General features: G+C 33.6%; 1 protein-coding gene and 1 long non-coding RNA gene across 3 annotated transcripts; one reads left to right on the forward strand and one right to left on the reverse strand.

Moving 5' to 3' along the window:
* Positions 1-560: 560 nt before the first annotated feature.
* DNaseII (deoxyribonuclease II) lies at positions 561-15,445 on the reverse strand. Of its 2 annotated transcripts, none has more exons than XM_074138823.1 (7): positions 15,017-15,445; positions 7,970-8,153; positions 6,710-6,944; positions 3,539-3,736; positions 3,338-3,437; positions 1,027-1,159; positions 561-944 (listed from the first exon to the last, which is right to left on the reverse strand). In XM_074138823.1, the coding sequence occupies exons 1-7, from the start codon at positions 15,199-15,201 to the stop codon at positions 840-842; spliced, it is 1,140 nt and encodes a 379-aa protein (XP_073994924.1). In that variant the 5' UTR covers positions 15,202-15,445; the 3' UTR covers positions 561-839. The 2 variants fall into 2 exon arrangements, with proteins under 2 accessions (XP_073994924.1, XP_073994917.1); XM_074138816.1 differs by lacking the exon at positions 15,017-15,445 and adding an exon at positions 13,523-13,678.
* Positions 8,817-9,622, forward strand: LOC141459590 (uncharacterized). The gene is made up of 3 exons (XR_012461521.1): positions 8,817-8,957; positions 9,085-9,218; positions 9,484-9,622. It is a non-coding gene; the product is annotated as an uncharacterized lncRNA (long non-coding RNA).
* Positions 15,446-23,352: the final 7,907 nt, after the last annotated feature.

Here is a 23,352-nt window from a genome sequence, read left to right on the forward strand (position 1 = left end):
CCATCCAGGGTAAATCTGAAACCATTAGGAATACGTAAATCTATTTTAGTCTCAGTGACAAGCTCCTCTTGATTTAAGACCTCACGTCTTAAGTGGAATCATTCCAGAAAACTTTTGCTCCAACTTTAGTGAGGAAATTAGTGAAGCGTAGATTCAGTTGGTATCTATCATCTAATTTTATTCCACAATAACCCACTGATAATTGAGAATACTTTTTACAAAATGCAGCTGGATAATTCTGTGACTAGGGGTATACGCAAGACAAGACTTGTATACGCACTTTATTGGGATAGTTCGGAAATATTTCATCCATGATTATTCTCGTCTCATTTTTGACGTTCTAATCGCTCTTCATCATTTGCAATTTATATCCAGGGTTTTGTTAAAGCTCTGTCGGCCGCCGAGCAGAGTTCATTTGTCTGGCGCTGAAAAAACCCTCAAGTCAAATTCACTATGTAAATACTGACTAAAATACACTGATTTCTGAAGATGATTTAACCAAAATTAAAGAAAACAAATTCGCTTTTAGGGATAAACATAAACTTATAGATATTAAATAATTTCTACTTCCAAAAAATATTTTATTTCCTGTATAATAATTTATAAATGTATAATAATTTATTTGTGTAAACATAAGTTTCTATTTTCTGTATAAGTCAAATTTACACATTAATTTTAAATTTTTAAAATCAACTTAATGATATCTTGAACGGCCTGACTATTAGAAAGTTTCTTTCCTCTTGATACTCTTATCTACCTTCTCACATCAGATTTACTTATTGTATGCAGATTTAAAAATCCTTTAAAAAATTATTCAAGATGTTCTTTTTTGTGGGTCCTTATGATTTACATTCGCTAATTTTGTCTACAATACTACGGTATGCTTTCCACAATAATTTATCTTCTAAGCACATGGTTCCTCCCCCTCTTTTTTCTTGATGCAACTGCGCACACAAAAGTCACTTTATATTTTTTACAGAATTTAACGAAAGAACATAATCATTCAATAATTTATTAAGAACTTACGGCTCTGTTTATATCTCCAATACAAACCCACGGTTTAGAAATGGATTTTGAAACAGCCCATTTTGAATGATCTTTGCTGGACGAAAACTGAAAAGGTTGTTCGTCAAATTTTATTGATTCTACATTCAGCACCCTGCAATCAGGAAGTTGTTTAAAATAATTTATCTGAAAAATTTAATTTAATTTGATATGTAAATCGTCATAAATCTCCTTAATCTACTATCTCTTGGGGTGGGTGATGGCGAAGTGGTCACGAACGTGGATTTTCAAGTGGGAGATCTCCAAATCAACTTGTATGAACATCACGATTTTTTTCTTACTTATGTTCTCGAGATTCTAGGGCTCTAACCACCAATTCAAATAGCTAGCATACTAACGGAAATTGGCTGGGCCAACTGCTATTTCAGGAGTGAGCATATAAAAAGTGGCGGGTGTTGGTCTAGTGGTCAAGAGCGTGACTTTGTAAGTGGGAGATCTCCAGTTTGAATCCCGCGTATGACCAATTTTTATTAGAAAAAATTGTTTATATATAAAATATGAGCATCCGCCCCCGTCCACGACACCTAATTGGTAATTGGAAGTTAAGCCCCGCCTGAAAAAATAGGCGATTACTTTACTTATAAAAAATTACATCCAAGTGACTCTAGACTTATTAAAAACTATTAAGGATACGAAACTATTAGAAATAAAGACCATCTCTATTCCGTTAACTAGCGCGGCGAGAAACCGTTGATGAAAGCAAATAACTAAAGTTTTACTCATTTTCTTAGTGGCGTTCGAATCACACCAGAATATCTATTTTTTTTTCACGCTCCAATTCTTTAGAATTTTCAAAATGCAACAATGCCTTATGAGGTATCAGCGACCACAACAATTTATGCTCATTTGCTCATTATAAATGTCAACAGAAATTATTTTATTTCTTAATAGAAATTTAGAAAAAAATACAAAATAGAAAATACGAGTTCAGAATAATCAAAAGTAGATGAGGACACGATTATTTGTGAAATAAATGAATCTTAGTGGCTAGCAGCCTAAAAGAATGGCTTCCTAAACTTTAGTCATAAATCTGTCCAACTAAAAATAATAAAAAAATAATAGTCTTTACGTAGTTGCTTTAAAACAGTGATCTAACTAGGATCTTTTTAATTCACCTGCTCACATATCTGAACGGCACCTTATGTCTAATATGAATAATACATTATTCATGGTGTTTCCAAATTAAATATTGGTAAAATGTCGTCAGTTAGTTTATTAATATCTGGATATAGATTAGTAAGCAATAAGAGTCACTTTTGAGATTTTTGGTCCCCGAGTTTTAAATCTGCTATGAAGCGGGTGATTATTTCAAAGCTTTATAGAATCCCATCCAACTGCAATCGGAATATCTAAGAATGTAAGCAACATTTCTAGTTAAGCAACATTTCCATTGCTGTAATTGTAACTATTCTAGCGATGTACCTGAATAATTATTTAATTTTCTTTCTTGTTTTAATACTTTTTGTTTTTAAAACAGATTTTTGATCATATTGTTTTTATGTATTATGGAAAAGATGTGTAAAGTCAGATAGGAGAAAAATTGAACTCATATAGTACAGAAGTTATGAAGTCCTGAAGATGATCTTAGTATCGAAAGGTTGGAGATAAACTTAAATACTTAAATAAAAACAAATATATAAAAATTGAACTAGTAAAAATAAAACAAAAGACTCTTATATCTACTGTTACTGCGACCTATTTGGTCATACGGCATTGAAGTATGGGAATCGACTAAGCGTTCCAACTCACTACGCCTCCAGGCATTACAGTCAAAAATATTTCGAAAACTTCTTAAATCTCCGTTCTACGAGTATGTATCTAACCTCACTAACCATAATGATCTCAAAATCCCTTTCATTACAGATCTTGCTAACACTCGTTTTCTCAAATTTCATTCCTCTACATCAGCTCAAGCTAACCCTCTCATAGAACACCTATCTTCCTCCACATTACACCAGGAAATCCTCTAAGGAGATTGAAAAGAAGATGGCCTCGTGATCTACTCTTATCGTGAGAGCAGTATAGCAAAGCCCGTTACTGGAGTGACACCACTGGGTGCCTTCTCCTCTCGTGATTTTCACGTATTTTCTTTTATTTTTCCATCAGGTACCATATTTGCTTATTGCAACAACCGTTGCAGTAGTAAATTCCAATAAAAGATTAAAAAAACAAAAAATTAAGTTTTAAATAAATTGTACTAATTTTTGTAGTAGAAAATGAATAAAATTTGTTCACTCCAGAATATTTAGTTTCAATTATTAATAATACTTACTCATAAATATTACACGTTGATGGAAGAGGATGCAGTTCATTTAACCAAGTTTCTGTAAGTATGCTTGTTTGGAATTGTTCTGCCACCCACTGATATAAATCTTAAAATCATTATATAGAATTCAGAGAAAATTACTTAACTTTATTAATTTTAAACTACAATAAGCTACAATTGCATCTAGTGCAATCTGTGATGAAATACCTTTATTAAATTTTCTTGCCTTTGCAAAATTACTAAAACTTCTTCCTCCTGCACTCTTTATAGAAGTAAACATTTGCCAAGGAGCTTTCTTTATTACCGCCCCTTCAGCAGCTGCAACCAACTGGGGATATACAGATCTTAGGTCTGCACTTATTCTCTTTCCCTTGATTAGTGGTTTATAGTACGTAAGTATCTGTCCTGACAGTAAAAAAAACTCAATTAATAATAATAATAATTAAAAAAAGTGAATATTAAACAAAAAATACATTTTAATTTGTGAAAATGGAGGATGTCGTATTTGAACTAGTGTCAACCTCTGGAGGGTAAAACGTTTTTATCCGCAATGACAATCCAAAGTACTTCTTTTGAAGGTTGGACATTTTGTAGATGCCCACTCTTTTCTATCACGTTCAAGATGGCAGACAGATTACAATAATAGTGATAAAGGTAGATTCTATAAAACTATGGCAGATCAGTTACCTAGACAACCATGGTTTAAGGGAACTGTCACTAATAAATGGGTTGTTACGACAATAAGCAGGCTGAGAGCGAACCACGCGGTGTGCGGATCGTATCTACACAGGATCAACAAAAGGTCCTCTCCTCTTTGCGTAGATTGCAATGAGGAGGAGGATTTCAAACATGTAATAATGATATGTCCACGTTATGTGGTAGAAAGGAAACGAATGTTTGACGATATATACAGGTATTTAGATGCACCATTTCGCTACGAAGACATTATATTCTCCACCAACATTTATGTGCTTAAGTCGATAGCAGAGCTAGCAATGAAATATGAATGTATTTAAAAGCTATAGCCGAATTAGAATGAATGGAAGAAAATGCTTAGAGAAGGATTACGTGATTTTAATTTTGGTTAAGCTATAAGGATGGCAGGAGCACAGAGTGCTGCTCCATCCATTAGCAGTAGTTTAGGTAAATAGTTGTATATAGTAGAATGATGAATGTGTGAAGCGAATGTATTTGTAGGTAAGAATGGAGAGTGAGTGATATTCTAGTGATAAGCACCTAGACGATGCTGGCTGTATGGCGGAAGCCAATGCCAAAAAAAAAGAAGATTGTTTTTCCTCGAACCAAATTTTAGGATCCAAGGCCAATGCCGCTTTACTTTCACCATCAAATGTTACTATGCGTCCGCATATCTAATCGAGCAATTTGTGCCACAGTACATACATCTTCTCAAAGCGAGTAAATCCTTTTTCCCTGAATTATGGACCTCTTAAAGTTACGGTGCCGGCTGGTTACAAGCAGCATGTTGCCGAAGCAGCTTCCAAGCACATTATTTGGGTTTTTTTCACTCGGTCGCATATACGTACTGTAAAGAGCCTCAAATCACTTCGAAAAGGTGGGTAATTGATGCTAAGTTTTACCGCGTTGATCATTTTTGTTATCGGTTAAAAAGAAAATAATAATAGTCTGGTGGGAGAGATGGAGGCAGTAAAGTTTGAACAAGCAAAACAAAAAACAAAAATTAAATAATAATAATTAAAAATTAAATAAAAATATTAATAATGATATTTATATTTTTTTTTTGGTTGAGGGGGTCAGTCATTTTTAAGGCACCTCTTAATGAAGTGAATGTAATTTTGTCTATTTAAAAAAAAGTAGGCTTAGCAGTATTGGGAAAAACATTTACACCCCTCTGTTCAGGGTAGAGTTTTATTAAAAACAAAAATATCTATATAGTCTTGAAGCTCAATAAATGCGCAACTTTTGTTGTAATTGGGTGACTCCTTGATTCATTAATCACTGAAAAAATACAGTTAAAAAGTTTATCCAAAATCATCGAGAAAGAATTTTTTAGGCATTAAAGTAAAACTTTCATGGTTAATAAGAAACGTTTTGAGGCTCTGAATTAAGCAGATTTATAGGAAATTTAACGCAATTTCGTTTGGAATAAGCATATTTGTTGTAGGATAAAGAATAGAAAAGTTAAGGCCCTTTTGTATGGTGGAAAACGCGAATATCGACGGAAAAGTTAAAAATGCAAATATCTTGGACACTATTGAGAATCGGGCCACAGTGAATAGAATATTTTTTGTTGCATTTGAACTGTTGAAACAACTCCCGAAGTTTCACTCCTCCGTATATACCCTGTATATGTATATTTTATTATTATTTTAACAAAAAAAAATACTCCAAATTAAAATACCTAACGTTAGAAACATCTAATAAATTTTAACAAATATTAAGAAAATACAGTAAAATTAATTAAATTAAATGATATCAATCGTTATAGTTTCCAAAAGTACTATGGATTTGTTTGAATATTTTGTATTGATAGATGAAAAAAAATGTGATCCTACCACTTTATTCCTGCGAAATTTTATCAGAATTAGGCTGAGATCTATGAAGTCATTGCTATTAATAGTATTCGAGCGGGCCTTACATACGTGGGACTAACTTCTTTCAAGTACATGTCGAGACCCTCAGAAAGCACATCTACTCTAAATTTCTAATCGAATCAATCTCATTCATGAAAGTCGGTGTTTTGTTTAGGCTCTAATTTGTTTACAATAAAAGTAACAATAAGAACCAAGACCAATTTCTGAAAACTCCTTGTTTGACGTCTTTTCGAAACCTACATGATCTTTATTGCTGTGAAATAAAATACCCTTTTAATGAGAATATTTACCTATGTAACCGAAAAATAGTCGTAGGTGGCAGGAGCTGCTGCATAATGTAAATTTGCCCTTGGACTGCCAGACCATGTGCTATTTACAGCCAAGATTCCAAAAAAAATAATAAGAGATTCATTCTCTAGAGTAGCCAGTGCCTACTTATGTTATCTATCGTCTATCGTCTGTGATTTTTATATTTTTATTATTATTTTGTATCTAGTATAAGTTTTCCTTTTTGTATGAATTTTTCCTTAAATAAAGGTATTTTGTCGTTTGGTTCATTAAGCACAAGAAAGAATTTTATTTTACTCCCTACCGCCCCGGGTGATTGTCTCCAGGACCCTCCCTCCTCTCACCAGTGAGCTATCCCGCCAGAGGCACCCTTAAGGGTATTTTTTCTATTTGAGGCTGGTTAGGGATCTCGTATCTGATAGCTTCGGCTATCTGGCGCCCGTAAGGATACCGCCCCTGACCGGTCACATCTAATTAAAAAAAATACTAAAGAGGGCATGATTTTCACTTAACTTACCTAAAATGTCGAGTTGATCTTTCAGAATCGAGATACAGAGCATACTTTGACCATTTCTCAGTCCAGTTTTTGGATAGGAATATTCATTTTCAACTGGTGGAAAGTGAGGTACACTATGAACCAACCAAAATCCACCATCTTTATTAGCGGCGACTACTCCTTTTGCGTGACCAAAACTTCCAAAACTTCCATCTAGGATATTCGTACCTTGATCATTATAAACCAACCATAACTCCTGCACATTAAGAATTAATGAAATTAGTTTCATACATAAACAAAAAAAAAATGCAATATTAAGTTTTTTTTCCCTCCATGGCCTTCTGTACTGATGTAGCAATATTAAGTAATAAATAGTTTTTTTAATTTATAACGTTTATCACGATCCCTTCCCTGCAAGTCTATATTCGAACGGGCCAATGCTTACTAACTGTTCCCAACTGATAAGCGATACATCCAGCTCCGAAAATTGGCCTAAAAATGCACTAAAAAAAAAGTATGTCATTTGTTAAACCCAATTACTGATCAGGTATCGTAAAAGGAAGAAGTTAATCTAAATTTATCATACAAACATATTGAATAAAACCAAGGCATTGACCAAGAAGAACCCAGTCCTATAAACCTATAATGCATCTTACCCTTACGGTTCTTCCCTCTTACGGCTAGGCTACCGTGGCACTAGCAAAATAGTTCATATGTATATTTGGCGTGTCTTAAAAAATGTCCTAATGGGTACCAAATCCAAATGCTTCAAAAGAAAAACTAAGTTTCGTTGTAAAATAAAGATATAAGAAACCCATTTATCCAGAATTTCGCAAAAAAAAAGAAATTTATTTCACAATCGGCTATGTTTCCAAACAATCCCGTCGATCAAATATATTCCTTGAACTCATTCTTTTTTTGTTATCCGAAAGAGGGCACACCGAACTACCTACAGGCCCACGAAATCCTTGAGGTATAACGGCATTTATCACTGGAATATACCAACGCTAAATTATTATATCATTGATTAATTTTCTCTTTGTATATTTTATATTATTTCTTTATTTATTAGTATAAAAAATATGCATCAAGTAAAGCTAATAATTTCAATGTAAAAATAGAGGAGAGTTGTCCATACACAACCCTCCAAGATATTTTGAAATAGTTGAGGATAAATGATGGTAAAAGTGATAAATTTCTTGAAAAGGCAGAAAAGAGAACAATTACTGTAGTATAACTTAGATGTATAAAAGTAAAGTACTCTAAAAGGTAAAAAATTACCTTATCCTGGTTTCTGTACAGAGGTTTCAGTGTTTTAGCTACAAGTGATTGTTGACTATGTATTGATTGATTTGACATAATCCATCCTTTTTTCAGAGTCTCAGAAGTAATATAGAGGTAAGAACTTCCTTCACTTTCTGAATAAGATTTATGTGCATTATTGGGTAATTTATAAACTACATACCTGAAACAGAAATCGAATGCAAAATTTCTATTACTGAACTTTCAATTTTATTTGGCTAATCAATTTAAACTCCACATGTTTTCTTTAATTTTATTGTCTTTAAGCTATAAAGTAATAAGGTCACTATCAAATGGCCTTTGGTAGCAAAATTTAATTCCACGTGCAAATTAATCAAAAAATAATTAAAACGTTTTGTATACAAATCGTATTTAATTCATTGTGTTTACTTGTATTGAGGCAAATATATTGAGTTTGGTGCCTTTCAACTCGCAAGTTTAATTTCTAATTTCACAAAAAGGGCCAAATGTAAATCTTTCTTAACCAGATTCAACAAATGATTAGCAAGTTCAGGAGTTGAAAAAAGTGATTTAAATTTACATAAAGGTAAAATTAGAGACAAAAAAATATTTGTAGGAGCAGTCTGAAGATGCGCAAACAGCAATAGAGTTAACCGACCTTAAAAATATGCAGAAATTTGATAAGTGGAACATGAGAAATAACTACATACATACGTAGTTTACAGGGCCAGGCCATTAAGTGCTCATAACTCAAAGAGTTCATTGCTCAAAATTTTAGCAGCAATTACGAGTTTTCTAGAGAATTAAAACAAGAAATCAGTTCATTGGTTGTTTCAAGATCTAATTTGACGTCATAAAAGAAATATAGCAACCTAGGAGGATTACTGAAGGGTGAGGCTACCTTCCATCAAGAAAGTAAAGGTTACAGTTAAGAACTATCCACTAATTGGGAAACATTAAGAGGACGAATTTACATCAGAAGAAAAATTATATCAACAATTTTAAGGTAATCTAATAGATAAGGCAACACCAAGCAAGTCGAAAACTCTTTTCTTTTCGGCACATATGAGACTCCTAAAATCCTTAAAATTTCCTATAGAACAATGGTATATTCTACAGTTTTAATTTTACAGGATGACTAGACTTTACACCAAAGAGAATATGGGGAAAAGAGTGCTCAAGAAATCATGTACTTGTTTAAATCAGTTTTTCATTTATACAGTGCAGAATAGATGTATTAGAAGAATGCAAGGGTCAAAATTAAATGGTAATTAAAAAAGTAATTTAATGCCAATTTTACTGTCGGACTTCACTTCGAACTACCCATCAATTATAGCTAACAACACATTCTTTAGTTAAATTTCTCATATTATCACATACACAACAAGAGTGCAAATACTATAAACCTAAATCACCATTCCATGCTAGAAACTCAGTGAGGTTAAAGTCTAAATGATAATTTGAAGGCTTCCTTTTAAAAGTAACGTAAGCTGCTTTATTTTAGAAAGTCCCATGCAATTAATTTTTTTCAGTTGGCTAAAAAACTCTCAGTAAAGAGTAGAATGCTGCAGGAATCTCGTTACAGACAACGCTGTCCATCACCAGACATTGAGCTGTGAGAAGTCCTAAGAAGAAAATGTGTATTAACTGTATTCCAAATTATTCTTCTTATTTATCTTTATTACGCTCATTATTCTGAATATTCATCACACACTCGCACATTAGAATAAAAAAAGAGAGAGTTAGAGTTGGTCTACTACTGACGTAATTTGAATCAAAGAGTTAAAACGAAATTTCAGTCTTAAATTCGTGATGGAGCAGATTAAGAGAGACAAAATTATACTTATATAATGAAAATATACAACTACTTGAAGTACTAATTCATTTCTAAATTATATTTTAATGCTATTTCTTCAAATGAGTACTTATAAAGAATTTCGATAATTAATTAATTATTAGTAAAGAACTTCAGTAATAATTGCCAGTTAAGTATGCATATTTTTATCTTTATCTATTTTAATAATAATAAAGTCTTTAGAAAAAAAGCAATAAATACAAAAGTAATTTCATTCTTGATCATAATAAATAAAAGACATACACTGGGTCCAAAAGACCATCCGTGGAATTGTTGCCTACAATAATATAGTTAAACATCACAAAAATTGCTTTAAACTTTGATTATAATTTAAAATCAAAAAAATATTACAGAATATATTGCATTGTACCATTATTTATTTTCTGATTGAATCCTTATCTATTTTATATTATACTATACATATATACAACATTGTGGGGAGAAGATTTAGAATAAATAATTTAAAAATATATAAAATTGCTGCATATATTTTTTATAGAGTTATTACACAGCAATTATAATAGATTATATATAATACATAATTAATTATTGCAATACATTATTAGATTCGTTATAAAATTTCCAAAAATACAATGGATTTTTATTTATTTTTAATATCTTTTATAAGAATTCACGAAAACATTGTTCATTGCCGTTCACAAAGTACTTAGAAAACCCCAATAGTATTAAGAAAAGCAGTTTAGGAAAGTAGGGAAAATATTAGTATCAAATTTAAATAAAACACATTAGCTGAAATTAAGAAAAGTCTATACTTCTTGGGTAGTTGCTGATTTGAGTGTCTTTTGTTGTTTAACCAACCCTTATACTTTACTTTTAAAACTTAAATTTTTGGCTAAGGAGTTTATTTTGACAAGAGAAGCCTAGAGTGGCAGAGAGATCTTCATTAAGCAAAAGGTACAGTTTAATCACAATAATCAGTCTGGGTCGAACTTGTTATAATGCTCTCTTTGAAGCAGTAGGAAATATAAGTCAGCTTAGACTAGCCTCTGAGAGGTGTATAACCGGGCAAGATTTATAATTAACCCTGAAGACATCTTAAATTGTGCAAATATACTTGAAATTCATGCCTTCATATTCGTAGACTGAGAAACTCTCAAAGATAAATACTTCACTATTATCTCTCCACAAAAAAGAAAAAGAAAAAACCACTTCTTAACAAATAAAATTCACTTATGTCAATCTAAAATTTTATTTCCGTGTAAATAATTGATTTTTTTCTTACAGTTTTTCTTGATTTGTATAAGTTTACTTTGTTTGCGAAATATGTAGCCTTCAGATCCTTATGACTATCGTGCAGTGATAACTGAAATGGATTACTACTCAAGTGCAAAAGGCTGCTAAAAGTGCCGTCTTTGGTATGTAATTCGAACATTCAGGCTTTTTATTTGTTGAGCACCTAATTCACAATTATTTTGTTATCAAAGCTGAATTTGTGAGGACATTAAATATTAGAAGAAGAAAATAAATTTATTATTTTGGGACTGTTGTCCCAAAATAATAAATACGTGTACAGTTGGAGGCCCGATTAGTTTGGCCTGTATAAATAAAAATAAATATTTACAAAAATTAAAATAAAAATTAGTGAAATAAAAGAATACAATTATCATTTCGGAGAAAGCTGGTTAGAAAGAAGATAATTGAACTGAAGGGATTTAAAGATGGAAAGGGCAGGAGCATGACGGGCAGATGAAGGTAAGGAGTTCCAGAAAGAGGTAGCTCGTACTAGGAAAGATTTTTCGAAGGATGAAGTACGGTGCGAGGGAATATTGAGATCGGAGGAACGAGATCTAGTATTACGGGAATGGATCGAGGATTTGAACTTGAGGAGTTAGAAAATATAAGATGGCCTTTGAGATTGGATGACTTGGAAAAGGAATGAAGCCAAAAAATACTGGCGGCGTTAGGCAGGAAAAAGCCACTTCAACTCATCGTAGTAGTGCGAAATGCGAGAATCTCTGGAAATGCTGAAAATAAATCTTATGAAGCAGTTCATGAGACGCTTGAGCTTATTTTCAATATCACCAGTAAGACCGCCATACAATTAGAAACCACAGTCGAAATGGGTGAAAATAAGAGAGGAAACTAGGAGTTGCCGGGTCTTAATCGGAAAAAGGTGACGGGAACTATTAAACTGCTTTAGGATGTGGATGGAGCGGCGAGAGACTTGGGAAACATGATTTTTCCAGGATAGGTTTTGGTCAAAAGTGATACTGAGGTTCTTCTTCACTGAGGAGCAATATTACATTGGGATATTATAGAGGAAAAGATTAGGAAGAGGAACCAATGTTTTAAGGAGTGAGTTGGAGCCAATAACAATTGCTTTGGTCTTTTCTACATTCAGGGTAAGCTTACTGTTCGTGGCCCAAGCTGAGATATTATTGAGGTTTTCTTGAAGTTTAAACACAGCTTCAAACAGATCCGAAGGGGAAAGGATAGGTAAATCTGAAAATAATCAGCATAGAGGTAGTACTGGGAATGGGAAATGGAAAGAAGAAGGTCATTGATGTAAATGGAGAAGAGGGTGGATAGAGAAGAACCCTGAGGTACACCGAGTGACAAAGGAAGGAGTGAAGAAGAATTACTATCGGGAGTGGCAACGAATTGGGAACGATTAGACAGAAAGGTTTGGAACCGCAGAGGGTGCTTTTGGAGAAAGAGAAGGATTGCAGTTTAGATAGCAGGATATGGTGGTGAACAGTCTCAAAGGCTTTGGAGAAGTCTAGGAGTATAAGGATTGTAAGTTTTTGGTCGTCAATAGCCGTCTGCAAGTCATGAGTAATTTTCAAGAGTGCAGATTGAATGGAATAAGATAGACGATAGCCAGATTGAAGTGGTTTAAGGAAATCGTTCTGTTCAAGGTAATTGGAGAGCTGGAATTGCACTAAGCGTCCGAAGGATTTAGAGAAATTCGATAAGATAGAAATAGGACGAAAATCAATAGGAGAGGTGGGATTTTATTTAGAGGACGGACTAGGGCTGTTTTCCAGCAGGATGGGAAAATAGAATTCTGAAGGGAGAAATTATAAATATGGTAAAGGACTGGCAATATCGCTGGGAGGCAGGCTTTAATTATTTTGACAGGAATGTTGTCAGGGCCATAGTCATTTGTACGGGATTTCAGAACTGAGGTTAGGAGATCTTCAGGAGTAATATGATGGAAAAAGAAATTGTTAGGATCAAAGGAGGGTAAAATGAGAGCAGGAACATTAGAAGAGGCATTGGTTAAGAAGGAAGTGAAGTGGATGTTCAGGTCCTCAGGAGATATTGAAATCATTGCAGGTTTAATGGGAGCGTGGGAGTCTAAGATATTAAAGAGGTTGATGTGTAAGGATTTCAACCTTGGTATCAATGGAATTCAATAGAAAATATAGTTAATTATAATAAAAGGCTATTAAAACTAGCGGTTATTTTTCGGGAGGAGAAACATTCTGTGTAGGCTCAGTGATGTAGCTCAAAGGGAACTACCACTGACTGGTTAAACTTTCATGCAGGATTAACACAAGACCCGCTGTTTTAAATAACTGATTTTCGAATTTTTGTTTATTAAAAATAAATGTTAATGTGTACCAAATAATAAAGTGCAAAAATTTTTTTTTTAATAAATTCTAGCTTGATGGTAAAATAATAATCTGCAAAGTGCTAAAATAGCAACTAAGAAGTCCTAAATTAGTGAAAAAAATAAAAAAAAATCATACCAGTCCACGGGTTTGCCACTCTCATCCAAACACTGCACTGAAGATCTAATAGCTCTAATATTCAATAAAATAACTACAAAGAATGCTATTAAAGTGATGTAGTTAGCCATGTTACTGGCTTCTGATTGACTACGTCCAGTAGATTGTTGACACTTATCTAACAAGATAAATAGTATTCTGGCGGTGACGTAACAGAGCTTATCATTTGCGCGAGGATACTTCAATTTGTCACAATGGTAAATTTCATTTATCTCATCATCTTAATGTAGCTTTTAAGTACCACTCGGGCCGAAGAAGTGGTTTTTATAAAATTTATATATCGTTTTATGTTATCTTTTTTATTTTATTATTATTATTATTTATTTTTTTTAAATAAAATGATAAGGTATTCTATAATTATGAATTCATTAAAATTACATAAGAGGATTTAGTAACAAAATTGCAACCTGACACACTGCTTCCTCACTTCACATGACCAAATATCCCTTTTAATTCTAACCACAATTTAATTTCCTGTTCTGGTTTTCCTTTGTGCATCCACATCCCTTCCGTCTTTAGTAGAATTAATTTCACAGATTCTTTTAACCCACTTCCTGAAGTATTCTCTTTCCGTTCTATCCATCGCTTCTACCTTAATTCGTCACCTTAATATCAGATACACTGCTCAGAGTTATAATTAAACATTCAGAAATTATGTCAAATTCTTAAATAGCTAATAATATTTTTTTTTATAATTTGTTTATTTATTTTGCATGTGCGCCAAGAGGCGTGAGTGGAGTGAACGACGACCATCCAGTGATGGAAGCCGTTAGTTCGCCAGATTGGCAAGCTTACACAGCAACCATCCTAGGAGATCGGCGTTGTGTTGAGATGATCGCGTGGCCACCACCGCTTTAGCCTGCGCTGTGGATTTGAAGGAAGTGTTCTGGTGGACATGTTGTGGATAAGAGGGTTGTAATGACTGTGTAGATTTGAGTCGAGTTTTGTGTAACGAGATTGGCCTATTTCAGGGACGAGAGGAATATTTAGATCAGAGTGTACGTATTGTGTGATTGGAGACGTAGAAAGGAGCGTTAACTATTGTTCTTAGAATTTTTGATCGTAAGGTTTGAAGTCTATTGATGTTCGATTTTTTGGCGCTTCCGTAGAGCTGTATTCCTTACGTCCATATTGGGGCAAGTAGAGCGGTGTATAGTGTTTAATAATTATAGGAATCAAAGTATATTAATAAAATTCCGAATTGGACGAAAATCGGTTGAGCGGAATCATTTATTTATTGAATTAATACGTATTCTGATTCCTCCCTAAATTTCCATACGAATTCAAAGTTTAAAGATAATTAAATTGCGTAAAAAGCGGTAAGAGAAAATAGTGTTTCCACTTGTTTGATCTTTGCAAACAAACGCGGTAAGTGGACTGTATAGAATAGGGTGTAGTTCTTAATGCGGGCAATCAAATGAAATTATACAAATAAAATGAAATAACAAAGCTTACCTTCCAAGATGTGGACACTGGCGTGACAAAGCTCTAAGGAAATGGAAACCCCAAAGGGAAAAGAGAGTCGACTCCCTTACCCCCTGGCCCCAGATACCTTTATGAGCGTAGATTATGTCCTCTTGACTAAAGGCGAGCTGATTGAAGGCCAAATAGGCGTTAATATTCTTTATAGCGGTGACCATGCGGTATAGCGAGAATAGCGGAAAACTGCGTACCCGTGAACATGCGGTGTAACGAATAGAAGTGAACACGGGATAACACTTGAAATTGCGGTGTAACAGAAGGAGTAGAAAACTGGACACTCGTACAGTTGCGGTGAACGTGCGGTGTAGCGAGAATAGCGGAAAACGGAAAACACTTCCGTACGAGTGCCAGAGAACAAACGTTACGAACAGACTGGCGGTAAACGACGAAGAGAGACTCCGAGAGGGGACTGCAGAGCAATGAGCAGTCGGAAGTTGTCGTAAGCACGACAACTGTCGAGGTCGATGCGTGCGATGCGGTTAGCATACATTGAGGGACAGAAAGGAGTTAGATTGAGCCGAAACACCACTAGTTTTTTAAAATTTGTTTTCAATGTGTGAGAGTGAGTAATCCCCGAATTGTTAACATATACTACTTATGTTACAGTGATGCCAGTGAGTCAGTCAAGTGTTGGTGATGTAAATATTTTCCTTTAAATAATTTCATAATCTAAGGTTACATCATCAATAAATTTGTAACAGACATATTTTTTTTTTGTCTGATCGCCTTACTTCCTTATGTAACCAAAATTGATATGTTTTTCTGAGATTTTATTACTGGTCACTACTAAGGTGGTACTGATTAGAAAACTTGAACTTTATTTTGGCGTCAAAAAAACTTAAAAACGTAAATTTTCGATGCAATCATTTTAATAACTTACAACAGTTACCTAGATAGTCCAAAATTTTAATAAAGGGACGAATGAATGAATATCAAACTTACGCTCATGAATTTAGAAAAGTAATGTTTTAGTCCGCGAAGTTGTAATAAATATAAATTTTTGAACAAATTGAATTGAATAATAATTGAGAAATATCGCCTAATATGTTGTACTATGAATGTGTGAGTGTAAATGAAGTTTTACGCAACATTCACTTTTCATGATTTGTTGTTATTTGTTTTTGTATAAGACTTGTATTAGCGTTAAGGTTTAAGGAAAATATAGTTTAGAAGTTGGCGCATTATATTACTGTTATAAAGTAAAATTTTCAATAAATTAATTTGATGACTTGAGATAATGCTGCGGAGAATCTCATTCCTAACAATTTAAAAAACTTAAAAAAATCATGTCCGTAATTACTTTTTTTTGACGATATTTTTAATAAAATTAGATAATTATCGAAGGAAGAGAACGCAAGCCTTAAAAAATATTATATGAACGCTCACAAGTTGTTTTTTAACGCAATTTACGTCATACAATTTTTCTATAAATAGAATGTATACTGTACCTCGGAGGGAAAAGGCACCATGTCAGAAAAAGTAAATTTTACAGGGGAGCCAAATGAAGATATTTTTCCAAATTCATTTTTTGTTCCACTTTTCCGGTTATACTCTTTCCTGTACTTCTCACCGTAATTATTATAGTTGGTATGGCCACTTTAACTCCCATATTTTAAAATATTTTATTTTGATCTCCATTGTGAAAAAAATTTATGCCCATGTAGTGCCTTTTACCCTTAAGCAATGAAGTATCATAGCGCTTTTTAAAAATACATAAATCGCTTAATAGTAAACATAGGAAATAGTGCTTTACACCTGTAGAAAGAGCAACAAAAAATTTGTAAAATGATGCCAAAATCTGAAAATCGAAAAAAATGGACATGGTGCCTTTTCCCTCCGAGGTACAGAATATATATATATACAAGTTCTTTTTATTAGAACTATTTGAGCAAAATCATTAAAAATAGAATTATCACGAAAACCGTCGAATCAATTCGATAAAGTGGCCTTGCTGATCAGGGGATTTTCACCGAAGTTGGGATTTTAGAAAGTATTCGATCTTTAGCAATTTTGAATAAATGAGAAGTTTTTACATTATTCTGAAGTGGACATTAGGGAGATGCCGACCACAAGCTTTACCCAGTGATGACCATAACAGGATTTTTTCTCGGAATGTTTCCATGTTTCATTACCATTTGTGCACAATACATATTCAAAGATAATCGTGGGTTTGACGTCGCCTAGTTGGGTCGTAAGTGAAATATTAAATTTGAGTTTTCAATGATATGATGTCGTTAATCAATGCCTCCGATGTCGTACGCTACCTTGTGGGCTGTTCATCGATAAAATACTAACTTGAAACCCCTCACACTCTACTTAAACGTCAAGAAATAAACACTCGATTCAGACAGTTCAAAAGACTTAATAAACAACAGATCAAGACTATCTATCACTAGTCTTAAACTTATTATTGTGCTCATAAATATATCTGATTTTATCAAGCGATTTTTATCGTGCGTTGGAAGTGCCATGTTTTACAGAGACTTAAATGTTATTGAGAAGCAGAAGTAATGTCCATATTGAAGAAATAAAAGCCAACAATCATATTCGATAGTAGCCTATTTTGTAGGCCCTCAACCGTCTGTGGATTTATCAGTACAGTTAGACAACTACTGTTTCTTAATCAGACAGCTTTACGGAACTATTGAAGCGTGATAGAAGAAGTTGCACGCTATTCACAAGAATTATAGGGCAGACACTGTAGAAAGCTAAATTTCTCTCGCGATACTAATTAATTTCAAAAGGGCTCTGGAGGAATAGGCTGCTGTTGTTGCTGTCGAGTATCTGCTGAAGAAATACGATGAGGATGGTTCTCCTGAATGAATTCTCTTTCTTAGCCTAAGTATTTGTATGTGAATAACGTCTCCTCAAATCTTCTAAAAAACAAGGTCTTCCACAAGGGTCTACGCCATCTCTTATTTTGTTCTACGTAATTACGAATGATCTGATTCAGATGCTTGAAATTTTACCCGATATATGCCTTGACATACAATTGAGCCGTTTACTACACAAATCGATTAACTCCACTTTTTGAAATATCTTATCAAGTGTAAAAGCACTAGGTTCAGTCATAGCTTCTTACATTTGTAATAAATTTCCCAAATAATAAAGATTAACATCATTAAACAACTTTTTTTGGCCTTTAAATGATAAATAATTTATTTCAGAAGCCATTTTGATTAACTCAGTGTTCTAATATAAATCGTTGCAATAATTCAACTCAAATTCAGTAGCAACTGCTAAATGGTAACGGTAAATTTATTTGAATTTATATCATAAACAGAATTTGAAAAAAACAATTAACATTATTTCATCGCATTTCTACACTTTTTGTTTTATGGAGTAAATCGATTTGTGCAATAAACGATTAACAATGATTGTTAATAAATATTTGGGACAACCTGTAGCAACGCTAGCGCTCTAGTGAGGTACTTATTTGAATTCCTCAAAAACTTACAGACTGATTGATTAAAAGAAATTGATTATGAGACAGACTCTCTAAAACAGAATTCCCTATCTGTGAACCCTATCTTCAAATCAGCATGAATAAAATTTCTTTTCAGTTCTAAGAGAAACGTGACATCTCATAACTCGCAAGGCAACCATCTTTTCCTTTATAAGTTCCCACAAAATTTAATTACGTTTAAATGCTGTGAACGTTCACTTCAGACTTTTCTTCAGACCAAAATAATAATTGTTTATAACGCTAGAGGGCATTTCTAGACTTTAATTTTACTGTATCACAGATCTGAATATTTCTGACATTGGTGACAACATATAATCTTCATCTTTATAAAAGTTGCATGATAGTAATTTCATTATATTTTTGGAATTTTTCTAAAACAACCAAGAGCCTTTACTCCAAAGCAATTTAATAGTCACAAAATTATGGTTATCAAACCAACCGTTATAATTTATATAATGATAAAATTTAAAGCTTTAGGGTAAAGCCAGGAAATGAATTATTTAGTAGGATAAAAGGGAATTGTGAAGAAGAGATCCGTTAGATGTATAACCCCGGGGGGCCCGTATAGTAGAAAAACAAAGAAACGTAATGACACATGTAAAATAGCTAACAAGATGTACAGACTCTGTTATTAGTGCTGTGCATGACTTTAACTTAAAACTTTCATGTTTTTAATTAAGTATAAGACTACCTGTTACCTCATCTGAGGGTGTATGAGCAACCAGTTCTCATTTAAAAATGGTTCTTCCACACCGTTCACTTCTTCTTCTATCCAATCAAGAAGAATTTTGTTCCTCATTATTGCTACAGCTGGAATTTTAATTACAACTTCTAACGACTTTCCAAATGTTAACGAAATAAGTATTCTAGAGTTTATGAAGATTTTGACAGTAAACCACAAGCACCTAGAGCGGTGAAGTGCTAGATGTTTAACCGACCAAATTTAAGCTCTGGTTCTCGTTTGCGAGCGTGGGTTCGGACCCCACATCTGACACCAGTTGTAACCGAACAAGCTAGCGGTTACGGAGCCGAGGGCTTTCAACTAAACAGTTCTTATATAACAGTTAGTTTATTTACAATATTTACAAATAATACCTTAACTTACAAGTTAATCAGTTACACACACACTGCCCTAACCGACAAACCGACAAACAGACACACATCCACAACCACGGCCGTAACTAACCTACGTACTTTTTACTTAACTAATATACTTAACTTGTATACTAACTAATAGATTTAATAACTAATACAGCTAATAGATTTAATTACATAACATAAATTTAATGCTAACTGAAAACCAATCTCTTAAAATATAACAATAACGAATACTAGAGCTGTACAGAAACACGCGAAAAGTCCAAGTCTTTCCCGCCAATCCTCCACCTCCACACAGAACTCACCCACCGCGGCCGATAACGCCTCCTCAAGTCGGATACCAGTGCGGGACTTCCTCTTAATCTCGCAACCTTTTTATTTTTTTATAGCGTCTAGAGACACATGGACATGTACCCGACTCTCTGGCCTAGGCCTTTCTGACCAGCACCTCGCTGTGCCCACTCTCTCGCCAAATGCATGTGCCCCCACTACTCCTCTATTCGCTACACCTAACCATTACAGATGAACGAAAATTTCGTCCTTCTAAGTTGGCCAGATATAATTTTATTCTATTTTGTTTAAAATTTATATAGTAGTAACTGAGACGCTATTTAGCCAAGCGATAAGATGCGAGGACCGCAAAACTAAGATAATTCTAGGTTCGATTCCCAATGTGGCTCCTAGTTTTTATTTAATCTGTAAATGTGAGAAATTTTATTGTTAACTTTCCGCCTCCGTCGACGACATCTGATCAGAGCAGTTAGAGTAAAGCGCGCCTGAAGGTTTTGCTTTCCTTGCTATACATTAACAATTGAATTCCTACACAAATAAATGCCATATTTTCAATTGGGTTTTTCGTTAAAATAATTTAGTAGTCAATAAAGGGAGTTCTGTTTGTAAAAATATGAAGTTGTAACCGATCCCACCGAATCAACCAAAAGTACATAAATATGGATGATACCTTTAGGGGAGAGTTTTGAGCAAGAAGATGGTAATTAGATTTCCTTGTAACCTAGAATTAAAATGGAAATTGGTTTCAATGTTATTCGCGTTCACTGTAAAAAGGCTATTGAAGGAACCCCTTTCATAAACCCTCATTGGAACCAATATTCCCTAAGAAATTTTAAACCAATAGGGCCCGTATTAAGCTGAAAAACATTATTGTCGTCTGATGGTCACTTTAAATATTTAATTGGAACTTTCTATGATTGTCCATGTTTAAGTTGCGCTGAGCATGTAATTATCTGTAATTTTTAAAAAACACCTTCACCCTCAGTGGAAAAACTCTTGTGTCTGACTACATCTATTTTAACAAAGTAACCTTTACACCCAAAATTTTAACTTAGGGGCTTTTCATTTGGAGTGTAGACGTATAATGGAAGAAAGTGTGCTGGTAAGGAATCCCTGGTTCTGTTAAGTAGGTAGTATAGGAAGCCGAGTAAGGTGATAAGATGGTAGAAAAGAAGTTGGTCCTTTTCCTTGGCAGGACGTTTTAACCAGATGTATCAGAAGAAGAACGCAGTAGAAGTAGTGGCGCTGCTACGGCACAGAGCTGGTGGCCAGGCCTCGCATAGCTCATGCAATATGCATGCACCGTCCTCCCCAGCCCTCTCGTCCAGCTCACGTGCCCTCTGCTACTCTATATGTTTATTATGAATTCAAAACGAATGGGACTTATTTTCGCTGTGTTATTCCATTTCCATTGCGAATAATTATTCACGGTCCAAAAGAACAGAGGATAACGCTCGACTAGCTTTGCCAAGATGTCTGCCGACAGAAAGGAATGTGAGAATAAAAGAAGAGCGAACTTCATTTGCTTACCCTTCACCCAAAGGTAAGAGTTAAAGAAAAACAAAAATCTACGTGACTAGATAGATAATAATAAATAATATAAATATTTCTCACTTTGATCAACGAAAATATCCCTATTTTCTAGATTTTTTGTTTCAACTATATCCGCAAATGCCAAGGTATGGGATGAATTGTAATTAATTGTGTATGTGACTTTAGATGTTAATAACTTCATTTAATGTATTTTCTTGGTATGAATTTGTAAAGACTGTCACAAACTTCTGGAATCTTTGACTAATAATTGTGTACGGCTTAGTTGGATTTCGCTGAAAAAAAAAAAAATTATTCATAGCAAAGATTTTCCCGTCAGATTTCCCACGTAAGATCTTCTTTGCTTATAAATTATTTTTTCAGTAGGAACTCGAAGGTAACAATGTAGCACATCTGGAGGAAGCACAAAGACATTCTGATACAACATATTTCTTGAAGGTATTGTTTAGAACAATCCCGCACTTCTGTGTGTTAATTAAGTAAGATTTTGGTTGTTTGTATAGAGAACGTTTTTGAATAAAATTTGTTTGTTTGTAAAGAGATGACTCTGTCCAGAGGCAGGCACTGCGCTGGAAAAATCTCCGGCTGGAAATCAACGTGTAAAATATATTAATAAATAAAAACTGAAATTAAATATCTTTTTAAAGTGAATTCTAAAATCGAGAAAATTAAATTATGTAACTGTGGTAAGAAAAAGTTGTTTAAACAATAGTTATTTATTTAACAAGTGTGGAAAGTAGTACTTTTCCTCACGCGAGGCAGGGTTTGCACGCACGAGCGAGCGAAGCGATGCGAGTGCAAGTGCAAATTGCCGAGTGTGAGGAAAATACTTTACACTAGAGTTAAATATTATATTTTTTCTGCAACCATTTATTAACTAAAAAAATTAAAAATTTCATTTTTACAGTCTACAAAAAGTAATTTATTTATTATAAACATTTATTGTTATATTACAATTATTTACATTACTTATTACATTTTCTGCTGTTTCTTTTATTGATGGAGGAGTGTTTTCTAAACAGGAATCACTAGAATCCATTTTAAATTTCTATAAGGTAACACTATAACCTTTTTAACTGTTTTAATTAAAAATATCTAATTATTTATTAAAGTATTATTTTTATTTCTATATTCCTTTCAATTTTTTTTTTTTAATATTCGTTTTTTAATTATTTAGTTACGTTAAATAAGCTTATTAAAGTTTTACAGAAAATATTTATGTTAATAACAAAACTTCTTATATCAAGGAAGCACAATAAAGTTTTTCCACACACTAGTGCGGAAAGTGACACTAATGGGAATTTCCCCCCACTAGTGTGGGAAGTTGGGCATTACACAGCTGATTTTAATTGAGTAATGAGAACTTCCCTACATGGTTGCAGAAAATAGATATTACTTTAACTTATAATGTTATTTCTGGTAAAAAAGAATAAGGTTTAGTATGTTCACATATTCTAAACAAAAACATTATGTTGTTAGATATACAGGGTGATCCATTTAAAACGCACCAATCGCAAATAACTTTTTAGGAAAGCGGAATTTCGAAAAAACCCACAAAGTAAACTATATGTTTTTATTGGTCTAGTTTTCAAAGTTTTCTCCCACGATGCTGTATCTTCATTTTTCACGGAGCTACGGCCAAAAACCCGATTGGGCTATCATAATGACCACTGATTTTGACAATAATTATGAAATCTGCATAAAAGACTGTGAAAAATGACGTTAACCCCCCGTTTCGATATCCCTAATATTTGTCAAGATATTTATGATCAAAGTTACGATTTTTTTTCTATTCGTGAACGGTTTTCAATATTAAATTTCCACCAGAAATACACGTTTTGCGAGGTCCTCTGACTGCAAAAAATGTTACTTGCGACGCAAAGAACAAAAATAATAATAATTG

This window comes from Rhodnius prolixus, unplaced genomic scaffold (assembly GCF_049639745.1).
Source record: "Rhodnius prolixus isolate KJV_2025 unplaced genomic scaffold, Rpr scaffold_1, whole genome shotgun sequence".
In the NCBI taxonomy this organism is placed as follows: Eukaryota; Metazoa; Arthropoda; class Insecta; order Hemiptera; family Reduviidae; genus Rhodnius; species Rhodnius prolixus.